Raw genomic sequence first — 24,487 nt, forward strand, 5'->3', positions numbered from 1 at the left:
CGGAGACTTGATTACACACAGGTGGATTATATTTATCATCATTAGTCATTTAGGACAACATTGAATCATTCAGAGATCCACAATGAACTTCTGGAGTGAGTTTGCTGCACTGAAAGTAAAGGGGCCGAATAATATTGCGCGCCCCACTTTTCAGTTTTTGTATTTCCACAAAATTTTAAGATAACCAATAAGTTTCGTTCAACGTCACAATTGTGTTCCACTTGTTGTTGATTCTTCACCAAAAATTTACATTTGGTATCTTTATGTTTGAAGCATGATATGTGGGAAAAGGTTGAAAATTTCCAGGGGGCCGAATACTTTTGCAAGGCACTGTATGTCTATAATCCTGGTGGGTTGGTCTAGTAAAGGAGCTTGTGTCTGTATCTCTGGTGATCTGGTGCAGTGAAGGTGTTTTTGTCTCTATCCCTTTTGAGTTGGTGCAGTGAAAAGACTTGACTATATCTATGGTGTTTATTGTTCTCTGCCTGCTACATAGCTTTAACAGAACATTGGTCATAGATGTTTTTTGAACATCTTACTTATTGTAATCATTTGTAGGTTAAAATCAGATATTCAGTCTTCTCTTCAGCTGAACTTTCATTTTCCAGTGTCAAGAATTGATGACTATTCTATATAATATTCATGGATATGGTTGCATTACATTTTCCCAGCCTGGTGGATTTGCATCCTACTTTAGTGACAAATATATATGCTTTGTAAGTAAGGTAAGCTGTACAACATTATGTTTTCTTCTTTTTCTAGCAGAAGGTGTCGATGAACTGGAATGTGAAATGTTGGAGTGTGAATTTTGTGGAAAGGCAGACTATCCAAGCAAGTTTTTGCGATCAAGAAGATTTTGTTCCCATTCTTGTGCAAAAAGGTAATGTGACAAGTTTTGTATGAATTTTTTTTATTTAGGTAATTGATAGAATGTTCTGAAAAAAAAAATGTGAAAACTATTTAGTTTTTATATTTACTATATTCTTATAAACTGAACTAGCTCGGGGGAAAACTGTGAAATTAGCACAAACATTTTCCGTTTCCGAGTAACTTTTACTAACCTGGACTAGTCACAGGTGATTCACTATAGAAACAGGAAAGTTACAACTGCTGCAATGTTAGTGCTATGTGCGCACGTTGCGGATTTGCTTGCAGAAATTTCTGCAAGGTTTCTGCATCTCTTGGCAGAAAAACGCAGTGGAAAATCCGGACTTTTTTATTCATTTTTGTTGAGTTTTTAATGCAGTTTTTGATGCGCTTTTGTAAATCCATAGAGCTAAATATATATTATTAAAAAAAAAAAATGTGATGTCATTTCCTTGTTCAACCTCTTCTTTTTTTTATTCTCCATTGAAGACCATGATACCATGTTCAAATTTATAATGTTCACACACAAAACAAATATGTAATACCAAGCCCAAGGTTTAGTAATGAACAGGTGTCAGCCAGATACCCTCATTGATAAAACGGTACATAAAGAGTTAAATAAAGACAAAAAACACACCAGCGTATGAAGGAGCATTAACATAATTAACCTACATGTGCTACAGAAATCTGCTTGAAATGTAGTATCTGTTTATTTTTCAAAAATTAATTAAAAAATTGTGTGGGCTCCCGCATAATTTTCATAACCTGCAGAGAGAAAGCCGACCGCTGAGGGCTGATGTTATATTTCTTGGAAGGAGCCAATAGCCATAAAGGTTCCCAGGCTATTAAAATCAGCTCACAGATGTTTGCTTAGCCTTTACTGGCTAGTTTACACGGGAACCCCAGAAAAAAATTGACATAGGGTCCCCCTATAAAATCAAACCAGCAAATGATATTAGTAGCCTGGAAAGGGGCCATGTATATTGGCACCCCCCCAGGCTAAAAACATCAGCTCTCAGCCGCCCCAGAAATGGCGCATGTTATAGATGCGCCAATACTGGCACTTAGCCTCGCTCTTCCCACTTGCCCCGTAGTGATGGCAAGTGGGGTTCATGTTTGTGGGGTTGATGTCACCTTTGTATTGTCATATGACATCACGCCCACAGGTTAGTAATGGAGAGGCACCTATCCATTACTAATCCTATAGTTAAATGGTAAATAAAGACACTGCCAGAATAAAGTCCTTTATTTGAAATAATCACACAGACTTCTTTATTGAATCTTAATTAACCATACTTACTGAGTGCCTAATCCCTGAATCCCTCGTGTCCTGCAACAAAAATAAAATAATAAACCAACATATAATACTATCCCGTCCAGCGTAGTCCATTTAATACCAAGTGTCCCATGGCGATCTCACGGGTAATACAGTCACATCGGGAGATGTGACTGCTCTACCCGGCCTCTGGTGATGCATTGACAGGAGGTAATCGCTCCCGCAGTGCATCGCTGTGCTGCCATGAGAGTTCACCAGAGTTCATCAGCTCTGATGCTCTCACGGCACTACCGCTGCAAGAGAACTTTCTCACGCAGTGGTGGCATAAGTGAGAGCACCGGAGCGGATCGGCTGATGTACTCCGGTGAACTCTCACAGCGGCTCAGTAATACACTGTGACAGCGATTACCTCCTGTCAGTGTATCGCCGGGTGACACCGACGTGCGACTACGATGGACAGGAGGGAGTATATGTTGGTTTATTATTTTTGATTGCTTGCAGAAGACGCGGATGTTGGGGATTAGGTGTTCGGTGAGTATGTACTTTGTATGTGAACATGTATGTGATTATGTCAATGTTTTGATTTTTTTTTTTTTTTTTTTTTACAATTGAGCTCAGGTGCCAGATGATGGGACTATTCTCCCATCATCGGCTCATGATGTCTCCGTTATATGTGACATAGCCGGATGGGAGTGGTAGTCCCATCAGACAATGCCTAAGTACAATCACTATGGGCTGTTCGTCGCATGGGTACACACAGCCGCAAACGCGCACACACGCAGACACCTGCATACAGCCGCAGACAGACATACACAGACACCTGCAGACAGACACACACGTATTCTCCGCTCATACTTATTCTCCGCCCACACACACTTCCTCCTTCTGACATCATTTCCTTTGACAATTCCGCAGCGTTTTGGGCAGCAGATAAGCAGCAAATCCACAAACCTTTTTACACCTGCGTTTTTGCTGCAGATTTGACTGACTCAATGGAAGTCAATGGGTGAAAAACGCTGAAGATCTGCAAAAAGAATTGACATGCTTTGGAATATAAAATGCTGCAAATAAGGACGGAAATTTCCGGATCATGTGCACAACACTTCAGGATTGTCATTGATTAACCTTGCATTAGTATTCCATTGCGTTTTTGGAACATTGCTGCGTGGAAGAAAACGCATCACAAATGCATCATATGCACATAGCCTAAGAAGAAGGAAAGAAACTAGAAAAAAATCTTTAAGATACCAAGGCCTGCATCGGTGCCTAACTGGGTGCAACTGGCTATATATATATGTTGTAGGGATGTGACTCGCTCAGGTGCAGCGGGAGACAAACATGAGGCAGGTTCTTCCCAAAGTTCATGAGGTTTATTTGCTCCATAAACCATAAATCAGCATATCACCAAAATAGCCTCTAGCTTAGGCACAAAAGAACATAAACGTCCGTGGCTTCAGACTCGGACCGAGAGTCTCAGCACATGCTGGGAGCTGTAGTCCTCCCCATATACACTCTCTGTAGTGTCCCACCTGGACACATGGAAGTCTGTCCACACTCAGACAGACTCCCTCCACTCTCTCTCACATGTGCCAAACACCTCAATTACATAGCCCTGTAACCACACCCACAGGTGATCACATGGCTATGACATCACTAAAGGTTGTATAGACACACACAGGCTTCCCTGACACAGTGTAACAGAAAGATCAGCAGTACCTCTGCTGATCAATACACCCTGGAGCCTGCATCCCAAGGCCACCCACCTTGAGACCCATAATGGTCATTTAGGACCCTGCTCCTGTTACCACACTGAATGTGCCTGTACACCCGTCCTGGGACACCCAGACAGCGCCCCCTAGCTGACATAGTGGTAACTACACCACATACCTCCCCCCTCTGTTCAAACTTGTGGGGTTGAACACATGACATCACCCAGGGATCTTGAGACCTGGCACCCATGTCACCTTGCCCTACCAGTCGGGAGGACCATCTCCGTCTGTTTCGGTAGTCATACTGCATATTTACGTTAGGCCTCCCCTGCCCCCAGCGGTCAGTATCTCGGCCTTGGGCTTTGGCCTTCCCGTCAACCTCCGTCAGTGTGACCAGACACTCTTTAGTCTCCACCTGTCTGCAGTGTGCTTCATCACGCGACCTTTCTCTCACTGGCTGGCTCTCCCAGTTCGCACGGTCATGAGTCCCACGTCCAGCTGGGCCAACTGGCTGGTCTGAGTCTGACCCTCTGTCGCTATGTCCACCACCGAGTCTCGTGCCTATGTTACTAAGATTAGAACGGCCACTTGCGGACTCTCGACGTTCTTGCCTTCGACTACCTGTCCTTTCATTCCTTGGAGGATCCCTTCGGGTCCTTACACCTTGGGTTGGAGGTGGACGCCACCTGACGTTCTGTATCTGCTTATTCATCTGCAGCCGATCCTGTCTTAGCTGCTCAATCTCCTTCAGGTACCCTACCCGATATTCCAGGAGCATGCAAAGCTTCCCAATGCTTTCCACCGAACCAACCACAATGACAGGAACCATGTCATCTTCAATAACGACTTGGATTTCACCAGCAGGTGGGATCCTCACTCTCTTCACACAGGATCGATTCACCATCTCCTGCATCACCTTTCCAAGTCTGCCAACGACTTTCCCCACCAGATTTCTGGGCACCGGAATTATGTCTTCCACAAAGCCCAGCCGACTTTGTGCTTCCCTTGCAAGCTCCAGACGTCGAGCGGCTTTCCAATTACGCTTCACGAGCATCTGTTTCGTGCTGAGACATTGTAGGTGCAACTCCTTCAGGACAGCCACCCTTCTCTCTGTGTCTTCCGTTTCTGCCAGTATCACCAACTGGTCTGTTTCTGGTGCCCAGCTCACACTATAGGCCTTTACTGCCTTTTTAAAGGTCTCATGCACACCTTCGCTGGCACACGCTTCTCGCACGTCTTCGGGTACCTCCATCACACACTTGAAGGTCATGGACTTGCTCTCATCCTGGACAGATGGCTCTGGGTTCCCCACGGACACTTCCCTCAAGGTATCTGCCAAGACCGGGTGACTGTCTTGTGCAGCTCTTGGCTCACCATCTTCCTGAGATTTACAGTCTTCAGGACCCTTTTCCAAGATGGGCTTTGGCAGTTCTGCCTTGCTATCAGTCGGGCACGGCCGCTGTACGTCTTCACCCATCCACTTCTCCTGCAGAAGACCTTTTACTACTCCACTGAGTTCTTGCAGAACTTTATCTCGCTCCTCTGCCAGGTAGCGACGCTCATCCTCTCTCCTGAGAATCTCCTGTTGATGCTTCTCTTGGGCCTCTCTGAGCACCTCCATATCTTCCAACAGGGTCTTGTTCATGGTTTTACAAGCGGACAGGTGACCTCTGAGCTCAGAGACTTCCTTCTCCAGCTCATCCACTCTGTGCTCAGCTGCTTGCCTTAGGACTCTTTCCCGTTCGACATGTTCTGTTACAGTCTCCTTTATCAGCTGTATCTCACGATCTTGTTCTCTTTTGTTAATCACGTGTCTCACCACTACCTCTTTAATTATATCATCAAAGGGTACCACTGGGTCAGTCACACCAGTCGAGTGAACCCTCCAGTTACCGTCCAGCACCAATGTGTCTAGTCCAGTAGTCTCATCTCCCAGCCCACCATCTGTCTTATCACGAGACGTCAGGTCCGTCAGTTGGGCAGATGTACTTCTTCCTCTGGTCAGTTCTACCTCTGACCTGTCCATGTCAGGAGCCGTCACTGTCTGTGTCTGCTTGCCCCACAGTCGAAGCATCTCCACCGTCAGACCAAACGTCATCAAACAAAAGAAAGTCCCGGCCCCTCTCCCAGGCATAGACTAAGTCCCGTGGTATTCCTCTACCTTGGCACTCACCACCTTTGGTCCCCTCAAACACTACTGTGTCTACTGCGTAGTTCACCGTGACCCCGTGTTTACAGCGAACCCTGACGTTTTTCTCGGTCAGAGAGAAAACGAGAGGCGTTCCTGTCAGAGTCACCTGACTCTCTGAGTCCAGCCGACCAAAGGCTCCTTCCCGGTGCAGCATCACTGTACACATCTGTGGCCCATCATTACTCCCCAGAAAGGATATTCCACATTCTGAAAAAGACCTGCACATACACTGCGGTACTCCAGACATACCTACTGAGACACCCAGTGCTGTCACTTCTTCACACTTGGCCCCTTTCTGGACCACCACCCCGCTTTGGGTTGCCACCCCAATTTTGGTAACCGCCCCCTTTTGGAACTCCACCCCTTTTTGGGTTACCACTCCAATTTGGGTCACCGCCCCCTTTTGGGACTCCACCCCTTTTTGGGTTACCACTCCAATTTGGGTCACCGCCCCCTTTTGGGACTCCACCCCTTTTTGGGTTACCACTCCAATTTGGGTCACCGCCCCCTTTTGGGACTCCACCCCTTTTTGGGTTACCACTCCAATTTGGGTCACCGCCCCCTTTTGGGACTCCACCCCTTTTTGGGTTACCACTCCAATTTGGGTCACCTCCCCCTTTTGGGTTTCCACCCCTTTTTGGGTTACCACTCCATTTTGGGTCACCGCCCCCTTTTGGGTCACCACCCCCTTTTGGGTCACCACCCCCTTTTGGGTCACCACCCCCTTTTGGGTCACCGCCCCTTTTGGGTCACTGCCCCCTTTTGGGTCACCGCCCCCTTTTGGGATTTCCCCATGTCCGTCCTGCAGAACCTCTTAGGCCACAGTTCACACAGTACAGTTTGTCTTTTAACGATACCACACAAGTCTTTGCTGGCACCACCACAGCTCCTGCTGTCACTGATCACCGGCACCTTCGGCTGCTGTTCACACACATACACAGCGGCTGGTGTCACTGCAGCTCCTGCTGCGCCATCTTCGTGGACCCGCCGATCCACCGGAAGCCGCTTGTCACCTTCGTAACCCCGCCGGGTTACTGGAAGCCGCTTGTCACCCTCAAAGATAAAAAAGCCACAAAAGTGCGCCCATAGGGCCTTACCAGTGCAGGTATAATGGGTTATGCAGCAATAATACAGGGTACTCACCCTTAATAGTTGTGTAAAGCCACAACTACTGTATCCGCTTAGTCACATGCAATAAAGCTGCAGCAGGATGGTGTAGACAGACAGCGTCTGCTACCAATGCTCAAAGAGGAAAACACCAGGTCCCTGTGCTGCGAGACCTTCGTGACCCCACTGAGCCACAGCAAGCACCTTCAGGTTTTGCAGAGGAAAAGAAAAAGAAAAAAAACACATGCACAGTCTCTCACGTGTCCTGTTCGTGTGCCACTCAGGACGTACCGTCTCCACCTGAGACCGTCCAACACACAGGGCACACCGGGTGCTATTCAGGGAGCCGACCCTCCTCCCAGGGTCTCCCAACACACCAGCCTCACCAGGTCCAGGGGCTCAGCGGGTGCTCTTCAGGACATCCGTCTCCGCCTGAGACAGCCCAACACACGCCTCACCAGGTCCAAGGTCATAGCACGTGTTCCAGGGATCCGATTCCTCTCCCAGAACCTCCCAACACTGACCCTCCAGGACCTTGCTCACTGACCCCTCCAGGAACACAGTCTCTCACTGACCCTGGTCAGTGCAACACAGACTCCTGTCTGTTACCTGTGTCGGCCACACAGGTTCCTGGACGCCTCTTCTCCTCCAGAGGTATCCCACAAATATTAATACAGTCACTTTCTCTGACCTCGGTCAGTATTACTCACGGTTGTCAGACCGTCTGCTCTCCTGGCTCAGAATCGCCAGCGCTGCCACACGTGCTTCTGGGAATCGCTGCCCGCAGTCTGTCACCAATTGTAGGGATGTGACTCGCTCAGGTGCAGCGGGAGACAAACATGAGGCAGGTTCTTCCCAAAGTTCATGAGGTTTATTTGCTCCATAAACCATAAATCAGCATATCACCAAAATAGCCTCTAACTTAGGCACAAAAGAACATAAACGTCCGTGGCTTCAGACTCGGACCGAGAGTCTCAGCACATGCTGGGAGCTGTAGTCCTCCCCATATACACTCTCTGTAGTGTCCCACCTGGACACATGGAAGTCTGTCCACACTCAGACAGACTCCCTCCACTCTCTCTCACATGTGCCAAACACCTCAATTACATAGCCCTGTAACCACACCCACAGGTGATCACATGGCTATGACATCACTAAAGGTTGTATAGACACACACAGGCTTCCCTGACACAGTGTAACAGAAAGATCAGCAGTACCTCTGCTGATCAATACACCCTGGAGCCTGCATCCCAAGGCCACCCACCTTGAGACCCATAATGGTCATTTAGGACCCTGCTCCTGTTACCACACTGAATGTGCCTGTACACCCGTCCTGGGACACCCAGACAGCGCCCCCTAGCTGACATAGTGGTAACTACACCACAATGTCTAGTAAAAAAATTTTAATGTACCCGAACAACTTAGCGCATTTGGTTTATGGATTCTGTACAAAATCAAAAAATGTCTTTATTTTTGTAATTTAAGCAGTTGTCCATTACTGGACAACCCCTGCTTCATCAACTCGGGGTCCCAATGAAAATAAAAACTATGAATACTCACATGAGCAGCCACTCGTCAACTGCAGTGTTTACTATTTCGCCAGAGTGAACGTCTGCCCTGACGAAATATTGATGAGCTACAGCCAGCAAGGGAATAATCATTGACAGGCACGTGGTACAAGTGTCAAGTCACCCTCCGGGAACAGCTGCGCCGACATCGTTGGAAAAGGATTACTATGGGAGGCTAGTATCCATTAATGCTATTTTAATTGGGATCCTAAATTGATTAAGCAGGAGTTGATGAGTAGTGGACTACCACTTTAACCTTTTCTTTTTTTTTTTTTTACAACTTTTTAACAAAAAAAGTAGCATGTTCTGCCAAAATGTTGCAGAATTTGCACAAAAATTCCAGACATACAAAAAATCACTCCATCGGGATAGGTCAGGGTTTAATGGAGTACATTTGAACAAAAAATGTGACTTTTGAAATGGTCTCAAAGGATGAATCAGCCAAAAACCTCGGTAAACTCCAATCCTCGCTCACAATAACGAACATTAAAAAAAAACCACAGGCGAACACATATAAATAGACTTCAAAAAGACACAAATTAAAAGAATAATAAGGCGCAAATGAAAAACACTGAAAACTAGACAATGAAGGCACAAATGCAAAAATTAAACGGGCCCTAAATGTGTGAATTTGCTGGCCACTAGTGATGAGCGAGTATACTCGTTGCTCGGGTTTTCCCGAGCATGCTCGGGTGTCCTCCCGAGTATTTTGGGGTGCTCGGAGATTTAGTTTTCATCATCTCAGTTGCATGATTTGCGACTGCTAGACAGCTTGAATACATGTGTGGAATGCCTGTTAGGGATTTCCCACATTTATTCAGCCTGTCTACAAGTCGCAAATCATGCAGATGAGACAACGAAAACTAAATCTCCGAGCACGCCAAAATACTCGGAGGACACCCGGGCACGCTCGGGAAAACCCGAGCAACGAGTACACTCGCTCGTCACTACTGGCCACCAATCACAGGTGGTTTGGGACCTCATTTCTTAATAAACTACTCCAGCTTTTTTTTTTTTTTTTCAGCACTAGAGTGGTGCCAGTAGCTTATGTTCTCTTACCCTAGTATTCACCAGCCACCATCTTCTGCTCTTCCCGGCGCCACTCCGGTCCCGCTCCTCCATCTTGTGACGGCAACTTTTGACGAACTGGTAGTCAGAAGTAATGATCATAAGCTCTCAGTGTTTTGAAATTCAATAGCCAAGACCCCAAAATCCCATTTTAACCAATCCAAAAGAAAGCATAAGTTTTACTTGTTAAAATAAAAATATAAGTAACTAACTAGTGCAAATCAAATGTTAAGGTGCACATTTAAATTACACCATGTTCCTTATTGTAGCTACAAATAGGTAGATCTATCCATTTGTATATTAAAATTAAAAATATATTAAAATTGAATTACTCAACTAGCGTAGCAGTGTTATAGCTTGGTCCCCGAATCCAGGGAGCTGGCTTCCTCATGCCTGCAAAGCGCAGGCAAGGAGGAAGCCTTGTGCAGTGCCTGTGACAGATCGCTGATCTGTCACAGTGATCTGTGATGTGACAGATCAGTGACCTGTGATGTGACAGATCAGCGATCTGTCACATGACAGGTATGTTCCCCCCTGGGACAATGTAATAAAGTTAAAAAAAAAAAAAAAAAAAAAAAAAAAAAAAGTGTAAGAATAATTTTAAAATAATCGCTAAATAAATTTAAAAAAAAAAAAAATTTTCCTTAATAAATTCATTTTTTGGAAATAAAAAAAAAAACAATAAAAGTGCACATATTTGGTATCGCCGCGTCCGTAACGACCCGCCCTATAAAACTGTCCCATTAGTTAACCCCTTTAGCGAACCCCTTAAAAAATAAAAATAAAAAACGAAGCAAAAAATAATTTATTATCATACCGCCGAACAAAAAGTGCAATAACGCGCAATCAAAAAGACGCATACAAATATCCATGGTACCGCTGAAAACGTCATCTTGTCCCGCAAAAAACGAGCCGCCATACAGCATCATCAGCAAAAAAAATAAAAAAAGTTATAGCTCGCAGAATAAAGCGATGCAAAAATAATTATTTTTATATAAAATTGTTTTCATTGCATAAAAGCGCCAAAACATAAAAAAAGACCTAAATGAGGTATAGCTGTAACCGTACTGACCCAAAGAATAAAAGCTTTATCAATTATACCGCAGGCGGAACTGTGTAAACGCACCCCCCAAAAGAAATTCATGAAACGCTGGTTTTTGTTCATTCTGCGTCCCAAAAATCGGAATAAAAAGCGATCAAAAGATGTAACGTGCCCGAAAATGATATTAATAAAAACGCCAACTCGCCCCGCAAAAAATAAGACCTCACATGACTCTGTGCGTCAAAATATGGAAAAATTATAGCTCTCAATATGTGGTGATGCAAAAACTATTTTTACAATAAAAAGCGTCTTTTAGCGTGTGACAGCTGCCAAAAATAAAAACCCGCTATAAATAGTAAATCAAACCCCCCCCCCCGTTATCACCCCTTAGTTAGGGAAAAATAGTAAAATTAAAAGAAAATGTATTTATTTCCATTTTCCCATTAGGGTTAGGGTTAGGGCTAGGGTTAAGGCTAGGGTTAGGGCTAGAGTTAGGGCTGAGATTAGGGTTAGGGGTGTGTTGGGGTTAGGATTGGAGTTATAATTGGGGGGTTTCCACTGTTTTGGTACATCAGGGGCTTTCCAAACGCGACATGGTGTCCGATCTCAATTCCAGCCAAAAACGTCAAATGGCGCTTCTTCCCTTCCGAGCTCTGCCATGCACCCAAATAGTGGTTTACCCCCACGTGTGGGGTATCAGCGTTCTCGGGACAAATTGCACAATAACTTTTAGGGTCCTGTTGCCCTTAGAAAAATAAGAATTGAGGGTGAAAAGATCATTTTTGTGGAGAAAATATGATTTTTTAATTGTACCGCTGTACGTTATAAACTTCTGTGAAGCCCTTGTGGGATCAAAGTTCTCACCACATATCTAGATAAGTTCCTTGGGGGGTCTAGTTTCCAAAATGGGGTCACTTGTGGGAGGTTTCCACTGTTTAGGTACATCAGGGGCTCACCAAACGTGACATGGCGTCCGATCTGAATTCCAGCCAATTTTGCTTTGAAAAAGTCAAACGGCGCTCCTTCCCTTCTGAGCTCTGCCATGCGCCGAAACAGTGGACCCCCCACATATCAGGTATCAGTGTACTCAGGACAAACCGCACAATAACTTTTGCAGTCCAATTTCTCCTGTTACCCTTGGTAAAATAAAAAAAATTGAACCTGTTATATTTTTTTTCTGAAAAAAAGTTAAATGTTCATTTTTTTTTTTTTTAAATATTCAAAAAATTCCTGTGAAGCACCTGAAGGGTTAATAAACTTCTTGAATGTGGTTTTGAGTACCTTGAGGGGTGCAGTTTTTAGAATGGTGTCACTTTTGGGTATTTTCTATCATATAGACCCCTCAAAGTGACTTCAAATGTGATGTGGTCCATAAAAATAAAATGGTGTTGCAAAAATGGGAAATCGTTGGTCAACTTTTAACCCTTATAACTTCCTAACGAAAAAAATTTTGGTTCCAAAATTGTGCTGGTGTAAAGTAAACATGTGGGAAATGTTACTTATTAAGTTTTTTGTGTGCCGTATCTCTGTGATTTAAGGGCATAAAAATTCAAATTTGGAAAATTGCGAAATTTTCAAAATTTTCGCCAAATTTCCATTTTTTTCACAAATAAACGCAAGTTATTTGAATGAAATTTTACCACTAACTTGAAGTACAATATGTCACGAGAAAACAATGTCAGAATCACCGGGATCCATGGAAGCGTTTCAGAGTTATTACCTCATAAAGGGACAGTAGTCAGAATTGTAAAAATTGGCCCGGTCATGAATGTGCAAACCACCATTGCGGGTTAAGGGGTTAAAATATGATATGCACTAGTTGCTCTTTTTTTAATTTAACACCTTAGTGACGGAGCCAATTTGCAGCTTAATGACCAGGCCAATTTTTACAATTTTGACCACTGTCACTTTGAGATTGTTTTTTGTTTTGTGACATATTGTACTTCATGTTAGTGGTAAAATTTCATTGATATAACTTGCGTTATTTATGAAAAAAACGGAAATATGGCGAAAATTTTTAAAATTTTGCAATTCAAACTTATAATTTTTATGTCCTTAAATCAGAGAGATATGTCACACAAATTACTTAATAAATAACATTTCACACATGTCTGCTTTACATCAGCACAATTTTGGAACCAAAATTTTTTTTTTTTAGGAAGTTATAAGGGTTAAAAGTTGACCAGCGATTTCTCATTTTTACAACAAAATTTACAAAACCATTTTTTAGGGACCACATCACATTTGAAGTCACTTTGAGGGGTCAATATGACAGAAAATAACAAGAAATTAACACCAATCTAAAAACTGCACCCCTCAAGGTGCTCAAAACCACATTCAAGAAGTTTATTAACCCTTTACGTGCTTCACAGAAACTGAAGCAATGTGGAAGGAAGAAATTAACATTTAACTTTTTTTTACAAACATTTTACATCAGAACCAATTTTTTTTTATTTTCACAAGTGTAAAAAGAGAAAATGAACCACAAAATTTGTTGTGCAATTTCTCCTGAATACACTGATACCCCAGTGGAGGAAAATCACTGTTTGGGCACACAGCAGAGCTTGGAACAGAAGGAGCGCCGTTTGACTTTTTCAATGCAGAATTGGCTGGAATTGAGATCGGATGCCATGTTGCATTTGGAGAGCCCCTGATGTTCCTAAACAGTGGAAACCCCCAAAAAGTGACACTATTTGGAAACTATATGCCTTAAGGAACTTATCTAGATGTGTGGCGAGCACTTTTAACCTCCATGTGCTTCACAGAAGTTTATAACGTAGAGCGGTGAAAATAAAAAATCACATTTTTTCCACAAAAATGATATTTTCGCCCTCAAATTTTTATTTTAAGGCTGGAGTCAAACACAACGAATAAAAAATCGGTCCCATTTTAACGGTCCGAAATCGCACAATGGTATCTTAACCAGTGATGCGTTTTTGATGCGATTTTATCTTCATTGATGCGATTTTAAGCATGTAAGCATCCTTTTGACATCCTTCTGGCGTGATTTTCTCGTAGGAAAGCAAAATGGACATATAATGGAGCCTAATGACAGGTTTCCCCACACAAACTAATTAATAGATATAGACGCATTAAATAAATATATATATATATATATATATATATATATATATATATATATATATATATATATATATATATTTTATACTTGTTATAGAGACACATTAATATATATATTTCTAGTTCATACAGTTCTTAATTGCAGAATAGCCGCTGACACATTAGCCGGCTTTTGTATAACATTCTCCTGCCCGACATGAAATGACACATGGTTTACATATAGTTAACCATTTCATTTCATGTTTTTTATTTTATGTCTCTCACTATTAATTATATGAGGGCTTGTGGGTTAAATTTTGGGCTTGTAGGGGTTCATTTAAGGGGTTAATTCGTTGTATTAAATTGCGGAGACTCCCGCTGACGTCACTGAGGCTGCAGGGAGTCCCCGTAATTTAATACAACGAATTAACCCCTTAAATGAACCCCTACAACTCCAAAATTTAACCCACAAGCCCTCATATAATTAATAGTGAGAGACATGAAATAAAAAACATGAAATGAAATGGTTAACTATATGTAAACCATGTGTCATTTCATGTCGGGCAGGAGAATGTTATACAAAAGCCGGCTAATGTGTCAGCGGCTATTCTGCAATTAAGAACTGTATGAACTAGAAATATATATATTAATGTGTCTCTATAACATGTATAAAATATATATATATATATATTTATTTAATGTGTCTATATCTATTAATTCGTTGCTTTATTTAACTGGACACTGTGATTTTACTGTCTTTAGGAAAAAAAATTGCCGCCTTTTGGTGCGATTTTTATCGCAACTCACACATCGGGTCCGTTTTTACTCCCATTTTTTCTCGCCCCCATAGACATGCATTGTCGAATCCGATCCGAAAATCGGTGACAATCGCAGCATGCTGCGATTGTCTCGGTCAGAGGATCGGATGCGATAAAAAATCGCATGATGGGAGCTGCCCCATAGAATAACATGGGTTCGAATGCAATGCGATTTTTTATCGCATTGCATTCGTCCGTTTTATTCGCCAGTGTGACCCCACCCTAACAAGGGTAACAGGAGAAATTATACCTTGAAAGTTGTTGTGCAAATTGTCCTGAGTATGCCGATACCCCATATGTGGGGGTAAACCACTGTTTGGCCGCACAGCAGAGCTCGGAAGGGATGGAGCGCCGCTTGACTTTTTCAATGCAGAATTGGCTGGAATTGAGATCGAATGCCATGTCACTTTTGGAGAGCCCCTGGTGTGCCTAAACAGTGGAAACCAAAACGACAATTATAATGGTAAAGCCAAGGAGGGCACCACAAAATACACTGATGGGATCCTCCTGCAGTCAGTAAAGAAATAGTACTATATACATGTAGAAAAGCTACTGACCAAAAATGCAGGGATCACCAAAAATCATAATAATTTTTATTATTAAACAACCATAGACAACACACATATAAAAACAATTAAAAAGTCATCACACATGACAGATCATACACAAGGCTCATGATAAAGCCAAACAAGCATCCCCCATGGGGCTGAAAATTAGTGGGCATAAAATACAATAATCTGAGGAGAGCAGTGTGTAATAAAGGTGATCAATAACACTAATTCAAAGCAGAACATAATTCAGTACATGCCAGTAACAATAACCTGTAAATGAATAATGTATCAAAAAAATTATGGACTCAAAGCATGTCCAACAATACTGCTGCAGCAATATGAATAAACCTGCAAAGATGAGTTAAAGTAAAACCAAAGTGAAGGAGAACAAGTCATGCCATGTAAAAATAGACACACACAGCTTGCTCTGCACATAATACACAGATAGAATAGCCCAAAAGAATTTCCTAATAGCCCTCTTACATGTGGGGGAGCTTGTGGAGTGCCCTGTCCGACGCGTGTCGATCACATCAGAGGAGAGAGAAATTAAATGGCACATCAGACTTTTTTCTTGCGGTTGCCGTTATACGGTTAATAACGGCGATTGCAAAACCGGAGTCGGTAAAAACCGACCCAAATCATGTTCTCCGGGGTCTCGGCTACCCCCGGCAGCCGAGACTCTGGAGAAATTCCAACTTTGGGGGCACTATACACTTTTTCCACAGTGCCTTGAATTTAAGTACTATTAATTGCTGCCTTTAAAAGGCGTTTCGGCGGTCATTAAGGGGTTAACAATTAAAAGTTATGTTTCCCTTTACATTGGTTAAAATGGGATTTTTTGGACTTTGGCTATTGGATTTGAAATATTAGTTAATCCCTACTGATACCCTTGAGCAATTCTGGTGTGATTAAACTCTTAGTGTCTAAGTCTATGAGGTCCTTGTTCTGGCTCTCATAGACTTGCGTCGAGAAGTGACCTCTGGCTCTCCCAGCAAACACTAGTGCGATCCAGTAAGTCAAAAACTGCAGAAGACAACAGTAACAGGGCTGGTAACAGATGAAGACAGCGTTTGGTAGCTATAATGCTGAGGGTAGAGGACTTAGATTAGGGACACCACTCCAGCGGTAAAATTTAATTTAAAAAAACGCTAGAGTGGTGCTTTAGGCTGTGTGCCCACGTTGCGTTTTTTAAGTGTTTCCGCAGCGCCTTTAGACAAGTGTTTCTGCTGCGGAAACGCTTAAGAAAAGCATCCAATGTAATATAATGGAAAACGCACATGTTGTGCTAATGGTGCGTTTTTTTCCGCTGTGGAAATGCTAAGTGAAAAAAACGCAGTATGTTCATTAATTTTGCGGAAACGCACGCATTTTCGCATACATACAATTGTATTGCAAAAATGCTTAGGAAAACGCATGCTCAAACGCTTAACAAAAGCGTCAAAAACGCTTACAAAAGCGCTTCATAAAACGCATGCGTTTTCCCGGGAAGAGGGTGTGCGTTTCCGCTCAGGAATATTCTGCTTCAAAAGCGCAACATGGGCACATAGCCTTAAAGGGATTGTTCATTACCTTGACAACCTCTTTTATAAATGAAGTAGTCCACTGTGTAAAATAAAAATAACATACTCACCTTCTGCATCAGCGCTGCTCGGACAATGTTGGCGCCATGTCTTCCATGACATCATTATGCCATGTGAGCCATACAGTCAATCAGTGGCCGCTCTTTTACTGCTAGGAAAACTATTTTTGTAGTTCTTGGATTAGCTGTATGTTTTCCATGATTTGTCATATGTTTTAACAAAACAAATTATTTAAGGTATAACATAAGCACTATAAAGCGTCATGGGCTTTACAAGGCTGAAAAGGGCAACAGATGGAGTAGAAAGCCAGAAGGAATTCCAGGCCGACGTGGGAGGCGTCCACACAGCTCTGGAGTATCAATTAGAGACCACTATTTAAGACAGGTTAGTAATATATAGCATTGATTTCTCAAATGATTGAGCATTGATTTCTCAAATGATCTATTTGAGTCAGTTTAGTGCTAGAACCTATGTGTTTGTCTTTCAGCACTCCACTTCATATTCCTGTACTGAAGCTGTAGAGAATCCCATCCCAATGCGTATGACCACTCGTTTGCGGCGACAAAGTGAGAGGGAGCAAGAATTGCATCGTCTTCAGTTAAGGAAAGCATCCTCACCACCTGAGTCACCACCTGAGTCACCACCTGATGCGCAGACCGAGCCATCCCTATGGACAGTTGAAGATGTGTGGGCGTTCATATATTCTTTACCAGGTATTTGCAGATATTTTTATTAGGTTCCATACAGAATGACTAATAGGGATATGATGACTTACAGTGTATGTTATCTTTTTCATGACAAATCCCAAAAATAACATGTTTAGGCATTATTTAAGCAGTGTTGTCAAGGGAGGACACCAGAATGATTTTGCACATCCCCAAGATTGAGATCCCCAACTTTAAGAATATCTTCACACCTGGAGGTCCCAGGTGTGAGATATTGTTCTCTCTCATCATGTTTTCTGTTGTGGTATGGGTAGCATCATCCCGATATTAAGTTGGAGGTATTCGACTGGCCTTGCGGTGATGTGAGTGAATGCATTATGTTCATCCCTTCGCTACAACCCCAAAAATATATCTCCACTAAATATCGGATCAATGCAAACCCCAATATTCATCACTGAGCACTGGCTCCAGAAAGTCTGAGACCAGTCCTTTGAAAAGAGAAAGCTCTTTCCTCAGAAGTGTACTTCTCCACCTCTGAAGATACAAACCCTAGCCTTGGTGTCTGGCTCTCAGAGCAAATCTCCTGTTGTAGTTACCTGGTCACTGCATGAGGTTGTACTTCAAAAGAGGTTGAAGCTTTCTCTCACTTCCCCAGTTATAATTAGTTTCTCATTTCCCCTGTTATAATTAGTTTCTCACTTTCCCAGTTATAAATAACTAGCTGAAGAGCTTGGCGCTGCCCGGGCAAAGTAACTAACTACGGTTAGTTATAACAAATTATAATGATTTTATCTATATATATAAAGCTGAGTGTAAAGCCCCACCCACTCCGCATAGCCACATTCACTATAATATCCCACACAATCCCGTCAGCCAGAGCAACCGGACTACTACCCTAATATCCCACATCGTCCCCTCAGCCAGAGTCACTGGATTACTACCATTAATATCCCACGTCGTCCCGTCAGCCATAGCCACCGAACTACTCCCCCTATAATACCACATCATCCCGTCAGCCAGAGCCACCGGACTACTCCTCCTATTATCCCACATCATCTCATCCCATCAGCCAGAGCCACCGGACTACTACCCCTAATATCCCACATCATCCCGTCAGCAAGAGCCACCGGACTACTACACCTAATATCCCACATCATCCCGTCAGCCTAGGGTCAGAACCAGAGCGCTGAGTGGAACGGTCCTAACTTCCATAACGGGGATCCCTTTAAGAGAGGCCTGGCGTCAGAACCAGAGCGCTGAGTGGATTTGCCCTGACTTCCATACCAATGATCCCTTTAATAGAAGCCTGGGGTGAGAATCAGAGCGCTGAGGGATTTACCCTACCTTCCATACCGGAGATCTCTTTAAGAGAGGCCTGGGGTCAGTACCAAAGCGCAGAGTGGATTTGCCCTCACTTCCATACAGGGGATCCCTTTAAGAGGGGCCTTGGGTCAGAACCAGAGCGCTGAGTGGATTTGCTTAACTTCCATAGCGGGGATCCCTTTAAGAGAGCCTGGGGTCAGAACCAGAGTGGATTTGCCCTGACTTGCATACCAATGATCCCTTTAATAGAACCCTGGGGTCAGAATCAGAGCGCTGAGGGATTTGCCCTAACTTCCATACAGGAGATCCCTTGGGTCAGTACCAGAGCATTTGAAGTCAGTTGCCCTGACTTCCATATTGGGGATCCCTTTAAGAAAGGCCTGGGGTCAGTACCAAAGCACTGGATGGATTTGCCCTAACGTCTATACCAATGATCCCTTTAAGAGACCCTGGGGTCAGAACCACAGAGCTGAGTGGAACGGTCCTAACTTCCATACCGGGGATCCCTTTAAGAGAGGCCTGGGGTCAAAACCAAAGCGCTGGATGGATTTGCTCTGACTTCCATACCAATGATCCATTTAAGAGGGAAGATGTGCCTCTGGGATGGAGGATGTGTGATGGGTACATAGGCACGGGAGGGGGTGATTCATTTCTGTCATGTGCTCTCTGCTCCTTTCTGGGGGCAGACAATGGCTGGGAGCTTATGTTCCCAGGGATACTAGATTTCTCCCACCATGTCAGTGTCTGCTGAGGTGTTGTCAAGTGGGAAAACTTGCTCATAGCAACCATTCACAGCTCAGCTTCTTTTAACCAGCTCTGGTGAAATGAGAGATGCTTAGTGATTGGTTGCAAGGAAAACTGTTACTCATAGCAACCAATCACAGCTCAGCTTCTTTTGAACAGCTCTAGTGAAATGAAAGATTCTTTGTGATCGGTTGGTGACATACATACACACACACATTCAATTTTATATATAGAGATTTCAGATGTTCAGTGTGAGGGTGGTATGTCCCCTCTCTGGAAAGGTCTTTATAGATTTTAATTTTTCTCTACTACAAGTGTGAGTAGAAAAATACAGTTCATCCTTCTCCATCAAAACCCCCAATACACATTAGATTGTAAGCCAGTCCTGCTGACAGTCTTACCCATGGGGCCTCCCAACATATGATGAGGGAAGAGATGGTGAGAGAAGGATTGCGTGCATCAAATTACCAACAGTATATTCATTGTTCTCCGGCCAATAAGCCAGTGCCAAAGGAGTCTGGCAGCAACTCTCTCATAGAGAACACAGTAGGGCTCAGGCAAACCAAGCATTCCTTTTTATGGGGCATTCGGGAGACATGGCTGTAGGCAGAACAAGCCTTCAGATGACGGCTATATATTGTGTTTGGAGGAGGCTTATAGAGAAGCGGTCATCAGAAAAGGAACAATTTAAATTGGGTTTTTGTATTAAATTTATTCATTTTTTGGCAATGTTTTGTTCATTAGACACAATGAACAGACACTATCTTTTGTATTGAAGCTTCACATGAGCATGTGAAAAAGTCATTGTGAAGGGAGGAGGAGCAGAGTCAGCTGTGACCTATTGTAAATGGTGAATGGATCCTTTGTTAGCAGCTATGTATAAAGTTGTTACCAGTCAGTGTAATCCTGTCTATGATGATAAGGAAACTGCTGTAAACTCTTCCTGGAAAGAGAGGAATTTTAAGTCTTAAAACAGCCTGTAAACCACCATGAAAATTGAAAGATTCATACTTTTGTTTTCTAATAAATAAAAATTGTGATATGGAACAAAATATTGCAAAAATGTTTAGAAAAATACATGTTTATATGAAGTTTTTGTGTTGCAATAGGTCATTTTCTGATAGATTTCCATCAACTCCTCATGCTGGAGTTGTCAGACATTGAACGATTTTCTGCTATGAGAATAATTATAGCAGTGTAACAATGTAAGAGACAGAAACAATTTTTGGCATATCTAACTGTAACTTAAAGTAGTATGCCAGGATTTTGTTTTGCACTTGTAATGCATACTCAGCAGTAATATTCCAGCAGCAATTTGTTTCATCAAAGCTCTATTACATCTATACACTTTCCACTTTATTATTTTATGTATTTATTTATGTATTTTACTCATTTATATAGTGCCATTAATTCTACAGTGCTTTACAGACATTATAGTCATTTGGGTCATGTGATCTCTAGTATGACACAAAGTGGAGTCCATGGACTAATGTGTTGATAGGATGTAAATCTCTGACTTGTGTGAGCTATGTGATGACATAAACACGTATTAAATCCCTGCTGGCATCACTTTGGATATAAGGAGATTACTGTATGTTTCACAAAAGATAAACTGCAAATCTGCTGTATACAGCACATATGATACACTGAACCTACTGTTATACAACACGTACGATACACTGAGACTGGTATATATACAACACATAGGATACACTGAGACTTCTGTGTATAGCACTTATGATACATTGGGACTACTGTATTTACAACACATAGGATACACTGAGACTGCCGATGAATACATCACATATGATATACTGAGAATGCTGTATACATCACATAGGAAATACTGAGACTGCTGTAGAAACATCACATAGGATACACTGAGACTGGTGTATATATATCACATAGGATATGCTGAGACTGCTGTATAAACTACACAGGATACGCTGAGACTGCTGTATATACAATACGTAGGATACACAGACTGCTGCATATATTACATAGGAAACACTGAGGCTGCTGCATGCATCACATCAGAAATAATGAGACAGCTGTGTATACATCACATAGTATATACTGAGACTGGTGTATATACATCACATAGGATACACTGAGACTGCTGTATTTAACTCACATAGGTTGCAGTGAGATTGCTGTGTGCACTTCACATAGGATACACTAAGACTGCTGTATATACATCTGATGATTGCATTTATATGCCACCAATCTATTGTTGCCTGCCTTTAAATAGGATCAAGAGCAATGTATCTAGTTCCCCCCACTTCCATCATAGGAAATGTAGTTTGCATTAAGGGAATAATATAGGAGGCAAGGAAGTTATTATGATGTGAAACAACACAGAGGCATATATAAATTTCAACTAACAGAGGCGGATATTAGAAAAACCTCTACATTATTCTTTAATAGCGCTTACTGCGCTTTATAAGTTAAGAGAAACTTCCTGGAGTGCTTCATTAACCCTTTTCTGTTGCTGCCTGTTTTAACTTTCCTGATACACCTCCATTTTTTTATTATTATTATTTTATTTTTATTAAAATACACCTCCATTTTTTAAATCTGACATGTCAATTCATGTGGTTATAATCTGGAATGCTTCTAGGTATCTCAGCGATGCTAAGATTGTTTTTTTTTCCGTCTCACATTATAATGCAAAATTAGTAGCACGTGTTCGTGCTAAATTGAAGTCGATATTTTTTGCGTTAAACTTTTAATTTTTATGCTTTTAAGTGAGATATTGCTACCACACAAAATAGGTAATAGCATGTACCATAAAGCTACTTTACATCAGCATCATTTTTTTTACTTTCTTTTGTTTCGTTAGGATGTTAGAATGCCTAAAAGTTTAGTAGCATTTTTTTTATATTTTAAAGGAAATCTCAAAAATCTATTATTCTTAGAAAGCTATTCATTTTTTAAGTGACTTTTTAGTACCTATATATTAACCCTCCTCATCTAAAAATAAAAAATCACTCCTTTTTAAAAACTTCACCACATAAAGTATTTAAAACTGCTTTCAGGAAATTATGCCCTTCAGGTGCCTCATAGAAATTTACATAAAGAAGAATTAAAAAAATGAATTACCGTATATACTTGTGTATAAGCCGAGTTTTTCAGCACATTCTTTTGTGCCGAAAACGCCCCCCTCGGCTTATACACGAGTCATTGTCCCAGAAAGACGACGGAGGATGGGGATCGGCAGAGCAGTGGGTCACGGAGGCAGGAGCCCGCTGCTAAAGAGAAATGAATATTCATTGCACTGGCAGTGATTATTCATTTCTCTGTATTCTCTTAGAATACAGTGTACAGTTCTGGTCTCCGGTGTATAAGTAAACATAGCTGAACTGGAGCGGGTGCAGAGAAGATCGACCAAGGTTATTAGGGAACTAGGGGGTCTGCAATACCAAGACAGGTTATTACACTTGGGGTTATTCAGTTTGGAGAATCGAAGGCTTAGGGGTGATCTTATTACAATGTATAAATATATGCGGGGAAAATACAAAGACCTTTCTAATGATCTTTTTACTCTTAGACCTGTGACGGAGACAAGGGGGCATCCTCTACATCTGGAGGAAAGAAGGTTTAAGCATACTCACAGACGTGGATTCTTTACTGTATGAGCAGTGAGACTATGGAACTCTCTGCCATATGATGTTGTAATGAGTGATTCCCTACTAAAATTTAAGAAGGGACTGGATGCCTTTCTTGAAAAGTATAATATTACAGGGTGTATACACTAGTTTCCTTAATATTGCGTTGATCCAGGGAGCTAGTCTGATTGCCGTATGTGGAGTCTGGAAGGAATTTTTTTCCCCAATGTGAAGCTTACTGTTTGCCACATGGTTTTTTTTTGCCTTCCTCTGGATCAACATGTTAGGGCAGGTTAGGATAGGATATGGTTTGAACTAGGTGGACTTAAAGTCTCCCTTCAACCTTAATAACTATGTTACTATGTTATAGCTCGCACAGTTGCAGCCGCAGCCGCCGGCTTCGCACACACATCCTACTTACTTTCTCTGCGTGCCCTTACTGCATCTTGTTCGTTCTGGCACCAGCAGCTCTTCTGGCCGAGTGATCACATGGCCCCGCTCATTAAGGTGGAGTGAATATTCATTAACTTAATAAGCGGGGCCACGTGATCGCTCAGCTGGAAGAGCTGCTGGTGCCGAACGAGATGCAGCGAGGGTGCACAGGGAAGGTACCATGCATACAAGGACAGGGATGGGGGAGCCATGCATACAAGGACAGGTCCAGGGGAGCCATGCATACAAGGACAGGTCCAGGGGAGCCATGCATACAAGGACAGGGATGGGGAGCCATGCATGCAAGGACAGGGATGGGGGAGCCATGCATACAAGGATAGGGAATAAGGAGCCATGCATACAAGGACAGGACGGGGAACCATGTATACCAGGATAGGGATGAGGGGACAATGCATACCCGGCTTATACTCGAGTCAATAAGTTTTCCCAGTTTTTCATGGCAAAATTTGGTGCCTCTTCTTATACTCGGGTTGACTTATACTCGAGTATATACGGTATTCATTTTTTTCCTCTAAAATATTGTTTTAGCCTCAAATCTTTCATTTCCACATGGGGTAATATGAAAAAAAAAACACAATTTTTTGCACAGTTTCTCCCAAGCAGCAATACCCCATGGCTAGAAACTATTGTTTGGGCACAGAAGGAAAGGGGGCGTAATTTGACTTTTGTAATACCATGTCGCATTTGCAGACATGTACCCACAATAGAGATTGACATGTTGCAGATTTGAAACACACACCGCAGGTCAGTTTACTCTATGTTAAAAAAAAAAAGCACTGAGGCATGAGCTAAATCCCATCCACATTTCTGGAACTGTAAGATACTGCATTTTTTGTGCAGTGAAAATATGCAGCGTG

General features: G+C 42.4%; 1 protein-coding gene across 15 annotated transcripts in view; it reads left to right on the forward strand.

The window, feature by feature from the left end:
* PHC3 (polyhomeotic homolog 3) overlaps positions 1-24,487 on the forward strand; it is a 218,140-nt gene that overhangs the window by 179,833 nt on the left and 13,820 nt on the right. For 11 of the 15 annotated variants that reach the window (XM_073578888.1, XM_073578887.1, XM_073578890.1 and 8 more), the window contains 3 exons: positions 763-880; positions 17,074-17,221; positions 17,325-17,550. In XM_073578888.1, coding sequence (XP_073434989.1) covers positions 763-880; positions 17,074-17,221; positions 17,325-17,550 — 492 coding nt within the window. Of the gene's footprint in view, positions 1-762; positions 881-17,073; positions 17,222-17,324; positions 17,551-24,487 lie in introns of those variants that run through there. The other 4 variants (XM_073578891.1, XM_073578885.1, XM_073578897.1 and 1 more) reach the window with 3 other exon arrangements.

This window comes from Dendrobates tinctorius, unplaced genomic scaffold (genome assembly GCF_039654945.1).
Source record: "Dendrobates tinctorius isolate UK_male_01 unplaced genomic scaffold, ASM3965494v1 ptg000060l, whole genome shotgun sequence".
Classification (NCBI taxonomy): domain Eukaryota; kingdom Metazoa; phylum Chordata; class Amphibia; order Anura; family Dendrobatidae; genus Dendrobates; species Dendrobates tinctorius.